Raw genomic sequence first — 20,096 nt, forward strand, 5'->3', positions numbered from 1 at the left:
TGGGGGTAAGGGTCAGCAGTTGTGGTATTCAGCCAGTTCTCATGGGTTTGGCAGAACTGATACCTAAAATTTGTTGAGTTCATTGAACCGGTTAAAATAGCACTTGTAATCAGGGTTCTTAGTTGTGGACCTCAGCTGCCTAATGTGGAAATCAGAAATTCACACTCCTTACTCTTTTTTAACTTTCATCTGTACAACAGTGTATTCTAAGCAGCCCTAGTAATGTTCATTCTGTTCACAGGTGGAAAAATCTGATGAACTATGCTTGTAATACTTATTAATTCATTTCATGAAACTCATTATACCTTTGATGGAATACACATTTTAATTCCCTCCTACAGTGAAAAGATGGTTCAGGATAAATCGCACCGTCGATGATGCTTGGTATTAGGGCAGAGAACTGCTTGTTAATTACTTGAATCTCATCACTTGGGGGCAGCACTGTGAACCACCACTGGCAAGGACTGCACTTGTACTAGAGCAACTGCCTGAGGACTACTGTGGGCCTGACGTAATAATTGGGCCTATCCCTGAAATCTCCAAGACCCTCATATTTTCCTGAGTTTTGAAGTCCATTTATTTTATTTCCTGTAGTAGTACAATCTTTTTCTACAGACACATTTTTATATAGAAATACAATCAACAAAGGAGATAAGTAAGCATTAATACAAATTTAAAGAAACATTTATTTTATAAAACAATGATTGTATTTCAAGAAAATGATGATATAAAATTGAATTTCTTTTTTTTAATGTTTTATTTTATTGATTTTAGAGAGAGGAAGTTAGAGAGTGAGAGAGAAACAGGAATATTGTTCCTGGATGTACCCTGACTGCGGATTGAACCAGCAACTTCTGTGCTTCGGGATGATACCCTAAACAACCAAACTCTCTGGCCAGGCCTATAAGTGAATTTCTAATCACAGTTACTTTCCATTAACTTCAGCATTCATTAAATTGATAGCAAGAGTTTCAGCATAGCTAGAGTGATTTAAACTTGTATTAAAAATATATAAGTATTTTGATGCACTAATTGTTTTTGTATGTGTGTGTTTGTGTGTGTGTGAGAGAGATAAAGAAACAGAGAAGCAGAGAAAGGGGAAGGGAAAGAGGTGAGAAGCATCAACTAGTAGTTGCAGCGCTTTCGTTGTTCATTGATTGCTTTCTCATATGCGCCTTGACCAGGGGGCTCCAGCCAAGCTGGTGATCTCTTGCTGAAGCCTGAATCTTGGGCTCAAGGTCGCACCTTGTGCTTCCAGCCAATGACCTTTGGGCACAAGCAAGAGATCATGTGATCATGCCTATGATCCCACGCTCAAGTCAGTGACCCTATGCTCAAGTTGGTGAGCCCGGGCTCATCTGTATACACACTGATGTTTTTAGCAAAGAAAGTGAGAAACACAAAGTTATTTTGTTTTGCTTTCTTTAGCAGTTACTTTTTCCTGAACCTTTAGGAATTGTAAAAATAATCCACCAAGATAATTTCCTACTCAGACAGCTGTGTATATGTTATTTTAAAAATATATTGTACTACAAATAGAGTAATATGTATATTGTGTATTCGACAATATAAGATTTAAGGTTGAAGTGAAGGAATTGTGAATATTTAAAAGAGATAATAATATACAAAAAGTTTGATTTTATTATTATTAAATTTAATACAGTGACATTGATAAATCAGGGTACATATGTTGAGAGAAAACATCTGATTTTTTTTTTTTTCTGAAGCTGGAAACAGGGAGAGACAGTCAGACAGACTCCCGCATGTGCCCGACCGGGATCCACCCGGCATGCCCACCAGGGGCGACGCTCTGCCCACCAGGGGGCGATGTTCTGTCTCTCCGGGGCGTCGCTCTGCCGCTACCAGAGCCACTCTAGTGCCTGGGGCAGAGGTCAAGGAGCCATCCCCAGCGCCCGGGCCATCTTTGCTCCAATGGAGCCTTGGCTGTGTGAGGGGAAGAGAGAGACAGAGAGGAAGGAGGGGGGTGGTGGAGAAGCAAATGGGCGCTTCTCCTATGTGCCCTGGCCGGGAATCGAACCCGGGTCCTCCGCACGCCAGGCGGACACTCTACCGCTGAGCCAACTGGCCAGGGCCTCTCCTGATTATTTTGACATTTGATTATGCTGCATACCCCTCACCCGAAGTCAAAACGTCTTCCATCACCTTCTATCTGGTTTTCTTTGTGCCCCTCCACTCCCCCACCCCCTCTCTCTCTTTCCTCGCCCCATCCCCCCAACACCCCCCTTTGTTACCATCACATTCTTGTCCATGTCTCTGAGTCTCATTTTTATGTCCCATGTATGTATGGATTCATATAGTTCTTAGGTTTTTCTGATTTACTTATTTCATACCGTATAATGTTATCAAGGTCCATCCATGTTATTGTAAATGATTTGATGTCATCAGTAAAAAAATTTTGAGCTTTTATGAGGGAAGAGTGTACCTTTATTACATAACCCAAACCCAAAAATTAATATAAAAGAATAATATATTATAAACCCAAAAATATAAAACATCTTAAAAATATTAATTTTATTTCGAAGCTATCTCCAAAATGACAGGCAAAAGAAATTGCTGGCAATCCAATATTTTAATCTTGGTCTATGCTCCAGATTTATTTTAAATCTTTTATTACATTGTAAATTATTTTATTAAAATTTAAGTGTGATGTTTACAAATCTTATTCTCCTTAGGAGATATATCTTTGTACATTTTTCTACCCTAAATTCCTCCCTTTTCCATTTTTATAGATTAACAATGCAGATGAAGTTAATGAAGTGCCTTGGTAATTGGCCAATTGCAGCAACTTTAAGTTTAACACAGTAAATTAATAGAACATAAGAAGAAATCAAATAGTGCTGCTCTTAATTCTCCAGTATGACATATATAAATATAACTCTAAGCAAAAAAAAATCAAATTGGTATTTGAGCAAGACACCTATATAGCATCTTACAGCTACTTGACTTATCCAAACATGGGTTTTTCCTAAAAATGACAGTGAATAGAATTGTCAAAGTCTCCACAGTGAACAATTTTAAATTTAGTCCCGGACACCAATGCGCTGTAGAAATAGGATATACCTGGGGTGAGAAAGGCCCCATAATGATCCATAATATTCTGAAGAGCTTAACCTCAAACCCCACAGAAAGTTTTCTTACAGTCGTAGTAGCTAAAGCAACTCTGCACAGATTGCTCTTGTTATAATGATAGTAAAAGTAGGTGAAAATATTTTTAGTAAGGAAATGCAATTCTGACAGCACACTCACACAGGCACAGTTTTTAACAGCACAATATAGAATGCAAACAAAATCTGCATGAAAGTATGTCAAGAAGGAAAACCACCAATTAGTTCAAGAAACATGTTTAATTAATACATTCTTCATGACATGAAGACATTTGTACACACAGGTTCCAACTACTGCAATGCCAGGAACTACAAGAAAGCAGAAAACAAATGACATACTACTCTAAAATATAATTACCTAGTTTCAAAATCTAGCAGAAGAAACTAATATTGATTACATTTCAGTGTCCAGGAATGCTATTTTATTTAAACACATATACATTTATATTCCATCTGGATATTTCACTAAGTGCCATTCCCTGGAATCACTTAAAGAACCTTCAGGCCTGATCAGGCGGTGGCGCAGTGGATAGAGCACCGGGCTGGGATGCGGGGAACACAGGTTTGAGACCCCAAGGTCGCCAGCTTGAGTGTGGGCTCATCTAGCTTGAGCACAAAAGCTCACTAGCTTGGACCCCAGGTCGCTGCTCGAGCAAGGGGTTACTCAGTCTGCTGATGTATGGTCAAGGCACATTCGAGACAGCAATCAATGAACAGCTAAGGTGTCACAACAGAAACCTGATGTGTGATGCTTCTCATCTCTCTCCATTCCTGTCTGTCTGTCCCTATCTATCCCACTATCTGAATCTCTCTCTGTCTCTGTAAAAAAAAAAAAAAAAAAAATAGAATCTTCAATAAGCCAGAGAAGAGTTCTTGCTTTATTTAGAATATTACTCAAAACATATTTGGGATTCAATCTCATATGACCAATCACCTTGAAAAAATATGTTATTTAGGATTTGTTACTATGTGGACATATAGAATATAAATAAATACATAATCACCAACACAAGGTTGAATATCATACAAAGCTCTGATATTTCTAGACTAGTTTACTTAATTTCAAGCTATAAAAACTATAGAAACTAATCAACTCATTAAAAATGTACTTCTTCACATTAATACTTTGATTTAAGTATCATCCACGTTCCGGACACTACGTACCATAAGAACAGTCAAAGCTGTGAGTCGGCCACCTGAGGAAAAAAAATCAGTTTGAATAATTGAGCACATGTGTTTCTACAGAGAGAAGATTCACTTTAATTTTGATCAGATCATCTATAAACTACAGCAAAGGATAAGTTTATCAATCTAGTTTTGTGTGACTGCTAGTGATTCCAGCTCATTTTGATCCCAGAACCCTTCTCATCTGATTCCAGACTTAGAGTCTAACTTGTGAAATGCTTAATAGGAGCCTCACTTGTCAAGGTTTTGTGCTCAGTCACCACATCAGAGTATAAAAATTAGAATTATTTTAAAAATTAAAAAATTATTGTAAAAATTAGAATTCATTAGATTAGAGGAAAATCATTTTAAGAATGTGTTATCTTATTGTAGTTCATTTAGTATTCAGTCTTTCATTTTTATGATTTGTTAGCAATTTCATTTATATTGTTCCCTTAAAGTGAGTCTGTGGACTAAGTTGTAAATGAAGTTCTGTTAATTGGTTACATAGACACATTTTGCAATGTCATAAACAATATGTTATCTCATCATCAATCATTCTTCATGCATCCCACCCCCAAATTAAGACACGGTCTTAATTTCCAATACCAAGAACATTCTAACAATGCAAATGAAACACCAGGATACATGGATAAATTACACATAGAAACTTAAACATGCATTTCTGACTATCCAGAGAGCAATAAATAATACCACGTAATCTTAATTCTTAGAAATGTCAGTTAGTATTATCTCTGCTTCTAAGCTGCCATAATGTTTATTATATTTCTACAAGTCAAAACATACAATGTTATGATTCCTTCTGACTTTTTTCTTTTACACAAAAATTATCAGATGTTTATTGTCTCAACATGACTTCAGATTTACAGGCACAATGACAGTTTAACCACAGTGTTCAGAGAGAAAATATAAGAGGCCTAAGGTGTATTTTATAAAAAGATTAACCTTACTAAAGTAGTCTAATGTAAATAAAAGTACTACATATTTTTCTTCATTTATTCATCAAATATCTTTGTATTTCATTCAACTGTCACAACTATACTCTATCATTTCCTTTAGTATATATTGTGTGAACCTTGTGAGCCTACATAAAGTGTGCTCCACCAGCCTTTTTAAGACAAAAACTAACCCAATTTATGTGTATATAATGTATGAATAGAAAAACTTGATTTACAAGTTGCCAACACAAAATAACACTGTCACCTGCAAAGCAGTTTTATGTATTATAACCTCCATATAAACACAGCAATTGAGAAAGCCACTTCATCCTATTAGGAATTCTCATTTGAGGCACCCTTAAAAACTATTATCCACATGTTTCCAGTCCTACTTCTGCTTATATTTGTCATGTTATCTGTACTCTTAAAATAAGCATACATGTCATTACAACATTTGTGACAGGTTGTTTATCTAAGTACAGATAATTGAAATATGATATTTCCACTTAGAAGTCTAAGGTCTTATCAGGGAGGGGTATAGAAACCAAAATAATTTCTATATCTTTACCTAAATACTCAAATCGTTCAGCTGCTGATTTGTAATGTCCTAAGAAGAAGAAAAAAATAGAAATAATGTTGAAAAGAAGTAAAAAAGAGTAAAGCTTATAGATCCCTAAGTTAATAAGTTTTGATCTTTGCCTTTGTACAGAATCTCACATAATGTTATTTTCTTTACATAAATTATGTTAATGTTTCTCATTTAAAGTATTATCATAAAATATTATAAATTTATATTTAATGTCATAAGTCTTCTTCTTCTCCAGTAAGATTTCCTGTGACAATATTCTGTGGTACAGCATTCAAATTTAACATTAGTGTATTGTTAATAATAGCCTATGGTGTAAAAGAAATTCTACTTACAATTAAAAGATACAGAAAGGCTTAATAAATGATGTAGAGGTTATTCTGTAATACAGTGAAATTTCAATATAATCAGGCACATTTATGAAAAACCCATAGCTAACATCATGCTTAATGGTGAAAGGCTGAAAGTTTTCCCCTTAAGACCAGGACAAGATAGGATGACCATGTTTGCCATTTCTATTCAATATAATAGTGAAAGTTACAATTAGATAATCAGGCAATAAAAATAGCATCCAAATTAGGAAAGAAGAAAGAAATTATCTCTGTTCTATATGACATGATTTTTTGAAGTACAAAACTGAAATGATTATACTCATAGGCAGGCACTCACATCATTCACCTGTTGCAACTAATAAATACATTTTATTAAAGTTACAGGCTACAGAATTGACAAGTAAAAATCAGATGCATTTCTATACAGTAACAATGAGCAAATCAAATAAAAGTGTAAAAGAAAAAACACAGTTTAGTTACAATAGGATTCAAAAAGAGTAAACTACTTAGGTAGAAAACTTAACTAAGTTGCTGAAAGACTCCTATACTGGAAACTATAAAACATTGCTGAAAGAAACAGAAGATAATATAAATAAATGTAAAGACAACTTTTGTTCATACATTTGAAGACCTTATATAGTAAAGATGTTAAACTACACAAAGCAATCTACAGATTATACATAACCCACATCAACATCTTGATTATATACATTTTGTAAAAATAGGAAAATCTATATGTAATTCATATGAGATCTCAGGGACCAGAAATAGCCAAGACAATCTTAAAATGGAAGAGCAGAGTTGGAAAAACTCACATTACCTGATTTTAAATGTACTCAAAAGCTACAATAATCAAAACACAGTGGTATAGGCATAAATACAGACACACCAATGGAATAGAATACAGAGCCCACCAATAAAGCTTTACATATATGGTCAAATGATTGAATGAAAGGGTGCAAAGAACATTAAATTGGAAAAGACCAATCTTTCAACAAATGGTTCTTGGAAAACTGGATATGTACATACAATCCATGAAGTTTGATCCTTATCTTACATCATATACAGAAATGAATTCAAAATGGGTCAAAGAACTAAATAAGAGCTAAAACTATAACACTCTTAGAAAACCAAATAGAGGACAAGCTTCATGATGATAAGTCTGACAATGATTTCTTGGGTGTGACACCAAATGCCCAAGTGACAAAGAAAAACATAGATAAATTGGACTTCACCAAATTTATAAACAATTATCAATAGAGTGAAAAGGCGATCCATAGAATAAAAGAAAACACCGGCAAAGAATACATCTGATAAGGAATTAATATCCAAAATGCATAATGAACTCCTAAAACTTAGTAATGGAAAAACCCCCAAACAGAAATGTGCAAAGGGCATGAATAGATATTTTCCCAAGGGAGATATACAAAAACACTAAGAAGCACAGAAATATGACCACTAATCAATAAAAACTACAATGCAAATAAAAATCACAGTGAGATACATTAGGATGGCTAGTATCAAAAACAGGAAATAACACGTGTTGGTAAAGAGGTAGAGAAATTGGAACTTTGTGCATCACTGGTGGAAATGTCAAACGATGCAGTTGCTATGGAGACCATGTGGCTGTTCCTCAAAAAGTAAACAGAGAATACCCACGTAACCCTGCAGCTCTACTCCTGGGTGTGTACCCCAAATTGAAAACAGGCCTCAAACAGGTCCTCAAATGCCAATATTCAGATAAGCATGTTCAGAATAGCCAAAAGTTTAAACAACCCAAGTGTCTATCATCAGTGAATGAATAAAAAAATGTGATATATACAAACAGTGGAATATTACTCAATCATAAAAAGGAATAGAGTTCTGACACATGCTACAGGGTAGATGAACCTTGAAAGCCTTACACTAAGTGAAATAAGCCAGAAGTGATTGCAGTTCTGTGAGGTTCTTAAGGTAGTCAATTCCCAGAAAATTAAATAGCAATTGTCAGGGTTGGGCTGGGGCCGGCGTGGCTGGAAAATTGTTTAATGTGTATAATGTTTCAGTTGTAGTTTTGGATGTACAGAAGTGATGGCTGCACAACAGTGGGAATGTACCGAATGCCCCTGACATGTACCCATGAAATGGTTAAGTGGTAAAAATAAAATAAAAGTTGATCTGTAATAATTAGCATAGAAAGTGGCTTGAACATTTCTGAAAAAGCAGTGCTCTGACAGATATTAAAACATATCACAGCAGTACAAGAAAGCAAAAAAGATGTGGTGTAGGCAGAGTTCAAGGGAAGAGAGACAAGAAGAACACGTATGAATTTAATGTATGATAAAATCTGGCACTTCAAGCAGTTGGAGAGAAGACAGAAAGTGTACATACCAATGTCAGATGTAACAATGATTTAAGTGCAAAGAATGCAATAAAGACATGTGGTTGAAATTTTTATAGGATTTCAGCATGGGGATGAACTCCAGTTTTTACAAAAAAGACTGAATACACGTAGCCACTAGAAAGAGAAACTGATACATCCAACTACCTATTAATGAAAAATTTAGGCACATATAAATATTACGGATAGAAAATGTTAAATAAATATGGTATATATTGAAACCATCATTAAAAATGTGGGAATAGGCCCTGGCCAGTTGTCTCAGTGAGTGAGCGTCGGCCTGGCATGTGGGAGTCCTGGGTTCGCTTCCAGCCAGGGCACACAGGAGAGGTGCCCGTCTGCTTCTCCACCCCTCCCCCTCTCCTTCATCTCTGTCTTGCTCTTCCCCTCCCGCAGCCAATGCTCCATTGGAATAGAGTTGGCTCCGGTGCTGAGGATGGCTCTGTGGCCTCTGTGTCGGGTGCTAGAGTGGCTCTGGTTTCAACAGCGCGACGCCCCAGATGGGCAGAGCTTCGCCCCCCTGGTGGGCGTGCCGGGTGGATTCCGGTCAGGTGCTTGCGGGAGTCTGTCCGGCTGCCTTTCCGTTTCCAACTTCGAAAGAATACAAAAAAAAAAATGTGGAAATAAATGTAAATATAATCCCAATATAAGATAGTAAATGTAAAATATGAGAGTTTAGAAATATATGAACAGCATGATTCAATTTTTGGTTACCAACAACAACAAAAAAGAACACTGAAATATGTGTATGTATATGCATAGAGGAATATTAATGTACAGAAGCAGATAAAAAGACACCTAAACTATTAAGTGATATTTTTTAAGTGCGAGGAGGGGAAATTGTGTGACGAACTCTCATATACACTCCTACTGGGATCCACTCCTCAATTCTTGTGTGGGGCTGATGCTCCATTACTGAGCTATTTTTAGCACCTAAGGCCATCGCTGGAACCAACCAGCTATCCTCATCACTGAGGGTCCACGCTTGAACCAAGTGAGCCACTGGTTGCAGGACCGGAAGAGGAAGAGAAAAAAAGAAGAGGAAGAGGGAGAGGTGAAAAGAGGGAGAGGGAGGAGAAGAGAAGGGCATAGTTTCTTCTCTTGTGTACCCTAACAGGGAATTGAACCTTGGACATCCATATGCCAGGCCAACACTCTATCCACTGAGCCTACCAGCCAGAGCTACTATTAAGAGATTAACTCAGATAATGAATTAGAGAAAGAGAAGACAATATTTAGCTCTGTAAATTTTTGTAATATTTTAATTTTTATGAATTTATATTTGTGCACTATTTGCATAATTAAAAATTATATAAACTATATCCAAACATATAAACTCTTAAAAATATACTCACTAAAAAATAAGGCAATGAAAACTAGTTACAATTTCACTTCATGTTAAAAGGGTTTTGAAATTTTAATGAATTCTGTCAAATTGACGAAAAAACATTTTAGAAACCTAATTAAAAAATGAGTGAAGAACAAGAATAAATAAAAGTGGGCCAAAACAAGTTTAACTTCATTTATAATTAAATAAGTGCTAATTTACACATAAAATTATTTTCATCACCTTATGAAGTTATTAACAATATGAATAGGATAAAGAGTTACTGGACCTGGTTTAGTTGTTTTTGGAACAGTAGGCTTGACACCTGGAAACATGAAATTGATTCCATTTACCAACAATACAAAATTAGGGATTTAATTTGATTTTTACCTTTTAAAAAAGATTAATTATTTCTCTAAATGAAAAATACACATGCTTCCCTATCTTTACAATTCCTCTTCTGGGAGTTACCCTAAATATAAATATATATCTATACAAGTACATATGGATTTTGCATAAGACTGTTTTGTATTCTAGAATAGAAATTCAGAAATTAAGTAATAAAAATCATAAAAATAATGATTTCAAAATGAACATATGTATTTCTAAGAAATTAACTGTCCAATTTGTATCATGCTACATAGTTTTTATCCTTTTGTTTTCTGCTTAGTATTTCACTGTTTTCCACACTAGAACAATTATATCTATCTTATCATCATTAAAGGGTACTACGGTTTCGTTTTGTTTAGTTTTCTCTAACCGATAAAAGATATTTGACAGTAACATGAGGAATTTTAATTTTTGATAATTAAGAAAAGATCCTTGTAGTTTATCATTTTTATAAACATTTCCTCACAATTCTCTCTTCTTTGAAACACTAGAAGGAAGTATCAGTGTTTTATAAATCCTTTAAGATACAGTTATGGTTAACTCATTTAAAAGAGCATGTCAACAAACACGGTATCCCACAGTGCATATGCTCATGAGGACCATGTGAGTAAACACGGGTGGGTCGATGAATGTAAACTTCACATGCAATCTTAATATATCTGTCCACCAAAAGCCACCTGTTTCCCCACAAAAAATTCATTTTTACCCATCACCTTATGGCATTATTAACAATATGAATAGAATAAAGAGTTACTGGACCTGGTTTGCTTGAAACTGGAGTTGTGTCTGAAACAGTAGGCGTAACTCCTGGAAATATGGAATTGATTACATTTAATAACAATACAAAATTAGAGATTTAATTTGATTTATCTTTTTTAAAAAAGATTATTTTTCTAAATGGAAAACACATTTATTTTCTTATCTTTACAATTTCCCTTCTGGGAAGTTAGCTAAATATATATCTATACAAGTACATATGAATTTTACCTAAGAATGTTTTGGATTCTAGAATAGAAATTCAGAAATTAAGTAATAAAAATCATAAAAATAATGATTTCAAAATGAACATGTATCTCTAAGAAAGTAACTGTCCAATTTGTATCATACTACAATACATATTTTTAATCCTTTGGTATTCTGCTTAGTATTTCACTGTTTTCCACACTAGAACAATTATATCTACCTTAGCATCATTAAATGGTAGTACGGATTTGTTTTGTTTAGTTTTCTCTAACTGATAAAGATATTTGACAGTCACGTGAGGAATTTTAATTTTTGATAATTAAGAAAAGATCCCTGTAGTTTATCGTTTTTATAAACATTTCCTCACAATTCTCTCTTCTTTGAAACACTACAAGTATCAGTGTTTTATAAATGCTTTATGATACAGTTATGGTTAACTCATTTAAAAGAGCAGATCAACAAACCCGGTATCCCACAGTGCATATGCTCATGAGGACTATGTGAGTAAACATGGGTGGGTCGATGAATGTAAACTTCACATGCAATCTTAATATATCTGTCCACCAAAAGCCACCTGTTTGCCCACAAAAAATTCATTTTTACCCATCACCTTATGGCATTATTAACAATATGAATAGAATAAAGAGTTACTGGACCTGGTTTGCTTGAAACTGGAGTTGTGTCTGGAACAGTAGGCGTAACTCCTGAAAACATGGAATTGATTACATTTAATAACAATACAAAATTAGAGATTTAATTTGATTTATCTTTTTTAAAAAAGATTATTTTTCTAAATGGAAAACACATTTATTTTCTTATCTTTACAATTTCCCTTCTGGGAAGTTAGCTAAATATATATCTATACAAGTACATATGAATTTTACATAAGAATGTTTTAAATTCTAGAATGGAAATTCAGAAATTAAGTAATAAAAATCTTAAAAATAATGATTTCAAAATAAACATATGTATCTCTAAGAAACTAACTGTCCAATTTATATCACACTACATACTTTTTATTATTTTATTTTTTGTTTAATACTTCACAGTTTTTCATATTAAAACAATGATATCTATCTTGTCATCATTCTATGTTACTATGGGTACTTTTTCCATAGTCTTTCCTAAATGATGATAAAATATGATTGACAGTCTAATGAGGAATTTTTATTTTTGATTTTAAGAAAAGAACCCTGTAGTTTATCCTCCTTATATACATTTCCTCTCAATCCTCTCTTCTTTGAAACACTAGAAATATCTGTTCTTTTATAAATCCTTTATGACATACTTACTGTTACCTCTTTTGAAAGAGCATATTAACAAACCCAGTATCCCACAGTGCATGTGCTCACTAGGACCATGTGAGTAAACACGGGTGAGTCAATGAATTTAAATGTCACAAGAGTCTTAATGTATCAGTCCACCAAAAACGCACTAGTTTCCCTCCAAAACCTTATAACACGCAACTAAAGTACTCAAGGAAGCTACCGGTTTCCAGGTATAGAGGAATTATATAAAGGTGTTGTAATTACCATGTTAATTAGATGGTAACTCCCCTTATTCCTTTAAAATATTAGGACAACAGAAAATATACAAACAAACAAGAGCTAGTCATTTAAATTTGAGATCAATACCCTTATGTTTAACAGGAAACTAAGTCCAAAGAAATGATGTTACTATAATAAGGAGAGCCAAACTAAGACCTTGTGTGAGGTCTGCTCAGGCTAAGCTCTTCCCAATACAGTCCCCTCTTGTCCACATGGAACAAGATACTCATCCCTGCCCGGGAAACTGGATAATACTGAATCATATTATATATGATGTTTTTATTGTATATACACATTTATAATAAAGTTTAATTCATAAATTTGGCAAGATAAGCAATAAACAACTACTAATAAAATGGAATAATTATAATAATATCCTATAATAAAAATATGATATTCTTCTCAGAATATCATATTGCATTGCACTCTCCCTCCTCCTAGTGATGATGTGAGATGATACGGTGCCCACATGATGCGAAGTGAGGTGAATACACTGAGCCAAGGGATGATTCCCGTCTTAGGTGAGAAATAGTGGGACAGTGTGAGAAGTCATCATGCCACTCAGAATGGCAAGTAACTTACACTTATGAATTACTCTTTCCTGTTATTTGCATTAAATATTTTCACACCAGATTTGCAGGCAATTGAAACTACAGAAAGTGAAACCACGGATAAGTGGTGACTGCTGTATAGCTCTTGCCCCTTGTTCCTGCTGAAATCAAAGAGAAGCCAGAGATTGGAATACAGAAAAATAATTCCATCCACCATGTCAAAATCACCTCCAAAGCAGGGCAGCTCATGAGTAGTCCATCCATGAAGTCCTCCATTTCATTTCAATAAATAAGGACTTTTCCTGTCTTTCTGTTGATGTGAAATTTACTTTCTATTGCCAAAAAGAAAGTTCAGTAAAGAGAAAAAGGCAAATTACATGAGGCAGGGAGAGGTGGGGTCTTGTTCTAGGAGAGCAGAGATTTCCCAGTTTAAAAGGTACTACATAGAAAGAATAAAACCGATTGCGGTCAAGGAAATAAAACATCATCCTGGGTCACAAAGATAACCTGTAAAGGTGTCAACAGATCATTTTAAAAATAATAAAATAGCAATGTTGGTGACATAGAACACATATGTGTTAAAAATCATTAGCCATGGCCAGTCCTCTTCACTAATATTAACTGCAGTGATGCTGTAAATTAGATATGAGCTTCCTAGCTTCCTATAGGTCAGGTGTTGTGCTAAGTGCTTGAAATACACCCCATTTTAACTTTACTATTAAGCAAAGATGAAGGACTTACATCATTTTATAAGTAAGTAAACACCTTACAGGTTTATATTACTTGTCCAAGTTTGTTCTAATGTCTGCAGACCACCGAAAAGTTTTAGAACCACAAAGTATAACAACTAGAATGGCTATATGTTCTTTTACCTTTGTTACTAAAAGTGACGAATGGGTGCAAGTCATCAGATATTTAAAGAATATGAAAAGCAGGAGCCATTTATGAATTTTTTAAAATATAAGCAGACAGTTACTAAACCTGAGACACTGAAAATTGTAGGTTTTGCACTGGGAGTTGTTGACATGGAAAAAAATGATGAAAACAGCATGAAGTATTTGGTAATTATTACTTTTGAAAATTTATATACATCTTGCCTTTAGATTTTTGACTTTTTTAGGTATAAATTCCAGTGCTTCAATTTACTCTGATAAATGATTGTGATCCATTGTTACACATGAGAAACAGCAAACAACAGCAATTTAGACACCATTGTGATGTACATAATGTGCTAAGACTCTATAAAATAAATTGTCATACATTTGTTATGAAAATTAATATGAGAGAGATAATTACAAACACTGCTACTTTATGAAAATCCCATGTCATTGATATTGATTGTCAAAGAAATAAGATCTAAAGAAAAAAGAAAAAAAGATCCTTTGTACCTTGGGTACAATTTGGCAGCGCAGGCACCCAATTACTGTTAGCTACACACACAACAGTTCTGCTGCCTTCAAGGAGAAATCCCCTCAGGCAGTGAAATGTAACCCTCGTTCTGAAGGAATATTTTGTTCCAATTATTGACACAATTCTTCCATTCTTGACTACTGGATACGGACATTGGACCACTGAAAAGCAGAGAAATTCCAGAATTAATGCAAAGCTGCTTTAACACAGGAAAGAAATGAAGTACAAAATAGTAACTTTCCCTGGAACACAGAGACAAGGACCCGAAGGCGGGATGTTAACCTTTTATAAAAATATTTTATTTGTGTATTTTAATTCCAGATAAAGAGATATAATGTTTTCTCCCATAGAATGGACTGTCATTATAGATTATTGGTTTTCTATATTTTTCCATTACTGACAAGTTTTGAGAAAGGTCTGACTACCATGGACAATTTTTAGGTAAGCTCAAATATAACTTTTGATGCTGTTTACTTCTAGGATTTGTTTCTAAATAAAAATCCATGTTGACACTGATTTAGTACCCTGACCTTTCTGAAGGCAGGAAAGAGTCTTCTAATAAGGTAATACTTGAGCTCAAGTGTAAAAGTTGGAGAGAAGCTAGCCATGCAAAGATATGCAAAGAGAATTAATTCATCAGGTCTCAACAGCATGCAGGACTGGGATGTTCAAGAAAAAGAAAGGCCAGTGGAAGTAGGGCTGTCGTTTCCAAACATTTTGTACTGGAACTCAGAGATCAAAAATCACACTGTAAATTGTCATTTCATAACCTGGGATAAAGTTCAAACTTAATATTTAGGCTTCGCACCCATATACTCTGGTATCTCCTGTTCTGCTCCACATCTTAGGAAGTAAAATGCTGGGCATGACCCTCCAGATTGATTTCAGGATCCACTACAGGTGCCAGAATTTGGGGAAAATCACAGACTAAACAAAACACAGCAAAACACTGACTGGGATTTAGATTAAATCTGAGCCACAGACAAGGGCCCACAATGCACAGTGTTTTAAGCCAGAAGAGTGCCCTTCCTCCCTGCGTGGGGATCTGAGTATCCATCAGGCATCATTTCCCTTCAGCCTGAAGAACTTTGTTTAAGCAATTCTTGTAGTTCAGGTAGGGCAGTGACAATGCTGTTAGCTTTTATTTCAGAATGCTTATTTTGTTTTGGTTTTTGAGAGAGAGAGAGAGAGAGAGACAGACAGACAGACATAGAGGGAGAGAGCATGGGTGGAAAGAGATAAGAAGCATTAACTCATAATTGCTTCACTGTAGTTGTTTATTGATTTCTTTTCATACTTGACCAGGGGCTCAAGCCAAGCCTGTGATCTTTGGGCTCAAGCTATTGCCTTGGGATCATGTTGATGATTTCACACTCAAGTTGGTGACTCACACTCAAGTTGGCACGATCATGCTCTAGTCTAGATGGTGAGGGTTTGAACCGGGGACCTCAACATCCTGGTTAGATGCTCTATCCACTGTGCCATCACTAGTCAAGCAAAATGGTTTCCTTTTATTTTTATTTTTTTAAATTTCATCTTCAGCTTTAAAAGATTTTTTCCTTGACAGACATTTAATATCTATTTTTTCATCACATTATCAGATATTATTGTTTTACAGTCTCCACAGTTCCCTAAAACAAGTCAGCTGTCATTCTTTAAAGAAGTGGGGAAAGTTATATGCTTCTGATGTCTCACTGGCTGATTTCCTTTTTATCTTTTGTTTTCAGAAGTTTAACCATGATGTGTTTAGATAGTGAGGATTTCATAGTAAATTTTAAACATTTACTTATGCTGCTCGGGCCACTGAATTTTTTGTGCTATAGGTTGTTGTTTGTATAAAATGTGGGTAATTTTTGGACATTATTTATTCAAATAGTTCTATGTTGTTGTTTCTACTCTCTTTATGAAACTCCATTAACAGGCATATTTGACCTGCTTGCTACTCTTCCCCAGGCTGTCTTTCCCTCTATCTTAAATTTTCTTTCTTTCAAACATATTGAAATTCTATTGTTCTTACTTCAGGTTCACTGATCTTTTTCTATGCTGTGCTAAACTGCTGTTAATTGCAGTAGTGATTTAAATTAGTTTACTGGATATAATTCACATTCAGTAAATTATACCTTTTTAAATGGACAACTTGTACGAAATTTAAAAATTTCAAACACTAGTCATATAATTCCCACCATAATAGACATAGAAAAGTTCCATTACTCTTCACTGTTTCTTCACAACACTTTGTAATCAACCCCCCCCCCCCCAAATCACCTCCGGCCACTTTCCCAAATAGCCAACCATTGATCTGTTTTGTAGCTCTATAATGTTTTTTTTAGAGTGTCAGAATGGGAACACAGCCTCTGAGTGTGGCTTATTTCACTTAGCACAATACATTTGATATTCATTTGTGTTGTTGTTTAAATTAGAAGCTTATTTCTTCTTGTTGATGAATGTTATTCCATTTATAGATCTTGTTCAGCCATTCACCACCTGGAAAATATGTCTATTGTTTCTAATGTGGGGTGATTATAAAAGGCTGCTGTAAATATTCTTATATAGGTTTCTTTGTGAACATGTTTTAATTTACTTGGATTGCTGAGTTTTGGAAAGTGTATGTTTAACTTTATAAGAAATTGCCAAAAGGTGTTCTGAAATGGCCTGCCTTCCTTCCTTCCTTCCTTCCTTCCTTCCTTCCTTCCTTCCTTCCTTTCTTCCTTCCTTCCTTCCCTCTCTCCCTCCCTCCCTCCATCCCTCCATCCCTCCCTCCCTCCATCCCTCCATCCCTCCATCCCTTCATCCTTCCCTCCTTCCTTCCTGACAGGAAGGGAGAGAAATAAGAAGGATCAACTTGTTGTGGCATCTTAGGTGTTGATAGATTACTTTCTCATATGTACTTTACCCAGGGGGCCCCTGCCGAGCAGTCACCCCTTACTCAAACCAGTGACCTTGGGTTCAAGCCAGTGACCTTTGGGCTTAGTCAGTGACCATGGGGTCATATATATGATCCCATGTTCAAACTGAAGATCAGCCAGATGAGCCTGTGTGTAAACCGGTGACCTTGAGGTTTTGAACCTGGGTCCTTAGCATCCCAGGCTGACACTCTTATCTACGGCACCACTGCCTGGTCAGGCCCACTTTGCATTCTTTACAGTAATGTATCAAAGTTCCAATTGCTCCCTATTCTTGACAGTATATGGTATTGTTAGTTTTTTTTTCTTGTTTTTATTTCCAGCCATTCTAGTGGTTGTTCAATAGTATCTCATTATAATTTTAAATTATATTTGTATATTTATTAATTATATTGAGCAACTTTTCATGTACTTTTTGCTATCCATATATCTACTTTGATGTAATCGGCCTATTAAAAACTTTTGATTATTTAAAAAATTGTGCCTTTTTTCTTTTCCTGTGTGTGTTTTTTTGTTTTTTGATTTTTCTGTAACTGAAAACGGGGAGGCAGTCATACAGACTTCCGCATGTGCCCAACTAGGATCCACACGGCATGCCCACCAGGGGGCGATGCTCTGCCCATCTGATGCGTTGCTCTGTAGCACCCAGAACCATTCTAGCTCCTGAGGCAGAGGCCACAGAGCCAACCCCAGCGCCCGGGCCAACCTTGCTCCAATGGAGCTTTGGCTGCGGGAGGGGAAGAGTCAGAGAGGAAGGCGAGGGGGAGGGGTGGAGAAGCAGATGGGCACTTCTCCTGTGTGCCCTGGCCGGGAAGCGAACTCGGGACTCCTGCACTCCAGGCTGACGCTCTACCACTGAGCCAACGGGCCAAGGCCTCTTTTTGTGTTTTGAGAATTTCTTTATATAAAGTCCATTATCAGATAAGTGTATTGGAAATATGTTCTTCCAGTCTTTGGTTCATTTAAAAAATTCTTATAACATAGTCTTTTGAAAACAAAAGCTTTGAGTTTTTAAGATTTCAAATTTATTTATTTTTTTATATCAAAATCATCCTTTGAATTTAAGAAATCTATGCCAAGTCATAAATACATTCTGTTTTCAAGTTAAACTATTATAATTTTGGTTTTAGGAAAGTCTGAGATCTAATTTTAGTAAATGTTTGCACATGGTGCTAACATACTTGTGGTCCTCTTTTATGGTATATGTATGTTCAGTTGTGCTTGTCCTTTTGCTATTTTCCCACTAATCTGTTTGTACATCTGTAATAAAATCAAATAGACATATTGGAAAGGGTATATTATAGACTCTTTATTCTGTTCCATTGTTTTCTATGATAATCTTTTTACCAATAACACACAGTCTTTATTATATGCATTTTGGTATGTTTTATAATAAGTTTTGACAGTAGAATGAGTTTCTTAATTATATTTTCAAGATGGTTTAGACTATTCTAATTCTATTGTCTTTTCATATAAATTTTAGAATCACTTTTTCAATTTCTATAAAACATCTGCTGGAATTTTAATTGGGATTATACTCAATTTATAGATCAGTTACAAAGAATTGACATCTTTATTATATTGAGTTTTGCAATTTATGAGCAATGAATTTATATTTATTTTAACTTAAAGATACTGTGCTGGCCCTGGCCGGTTGCCTCAGTGGTAGAGCGTGAGCCTGGCGTGTGGATATCCTGGGTTTGATTCCCGGTCAGGGCACACAGAAGTAACCATCTGCTTCTTCACCCCTCCCACTCTTGCTTCTCTCCCTCTTTTTCTCTTTTCCTTCTGTAGCCAAGACTCGATTGGAGTGAGTTGGCCCCAGGCATTGAGTATGGCTCCATGGCCTCCACCTCAAGAGCTAAGAAGAACTCAGTTTCTGAGCAATAGAGCAACGTCCCAAATGGGCCCGAGGGGGGTTGCTGGGTGAATCTTAGTCAAGGTATATGTGGGAGTTTATTTCTCTGCCTTTCCTCCTCTCCCTGAATGAAAATAAATAAATAAATGACACTGTACTATAAATAATTTCAATTTTAGTAAAATTTAAAAAAAAAATTAAAAATTTTACTACCCAGAATGTTACTAGTTCCATGCACTTGAAAAGAGGAAATATTTTGCTATATTACTGTGGTTTCTTTCGTTCAAGGATCAAGAAACCTCCAGTGTCTCTCTGCTTTTGGTCATCCTCAAATACTTTAAACATTGTTTTTTAACTAGAGGCATACCTCTGACATATTTCAAGTTTGTTTCAGACTATAGCAATAAGTGAGTTTGAAAGTAAAGGAAGTCACAACACTTTTGCTGGTTACGGTATTGCCTCTATTGGCAAATAAATATAATGTGTATGAAGTGCAATAAAGGAAGGCACAATTAAACAAGATAAGACTGTATGTTTTGTCCAAAATTTATCAGTCTTATTGGTGAGACGGTTAGTCTTTTATCTGTAATCCACCATTTCC

General features: G+C 35.3%; 1 protein-coding gene across 1 annotated transcript in view; it reads right to left on the reverse strand.

Moving 5' to 3' along the window:
- Positions 1–20,096, reverse strand: part of LOC136326085 (uncharacterized) — a 1,428,423-nt gene that overhangs the window by 97,727 nt on the left and 1,310,600 nt on the right. The window contains exons 7-8 of the mRNA XM_066261474.1: positions 11,883–11,930; positions 11,023–11,070 (exon numbers count right to left, since the gene is read on the reverse strand). Coding sequence (XP_066117571.1) covers positions 11,023–11,070; positions 11,883–11,930 — 96 coding nt within the window. The remainder of the gene's footprint in view (positions 1–11,022; positions 11,071–11,882; positions 11,931–20,096) is intronic.

The sequence above is a fragment of the Saccopteryx bilineata genome, chromosome 2, assembly GCF_036850765.1.
Source record: "Saccopteryx bilineata isolate mSacBil1 chromosome 2, mSacBil1_pri_phased_curated, whole genome shotgun sequence".
Lineage (NCBI taxonomy): Eukaryota > Metazoa > Chordata > Mammalia > Chiroptera > Emballonuridae > Saccopteryx > Saccopteryx bilineata.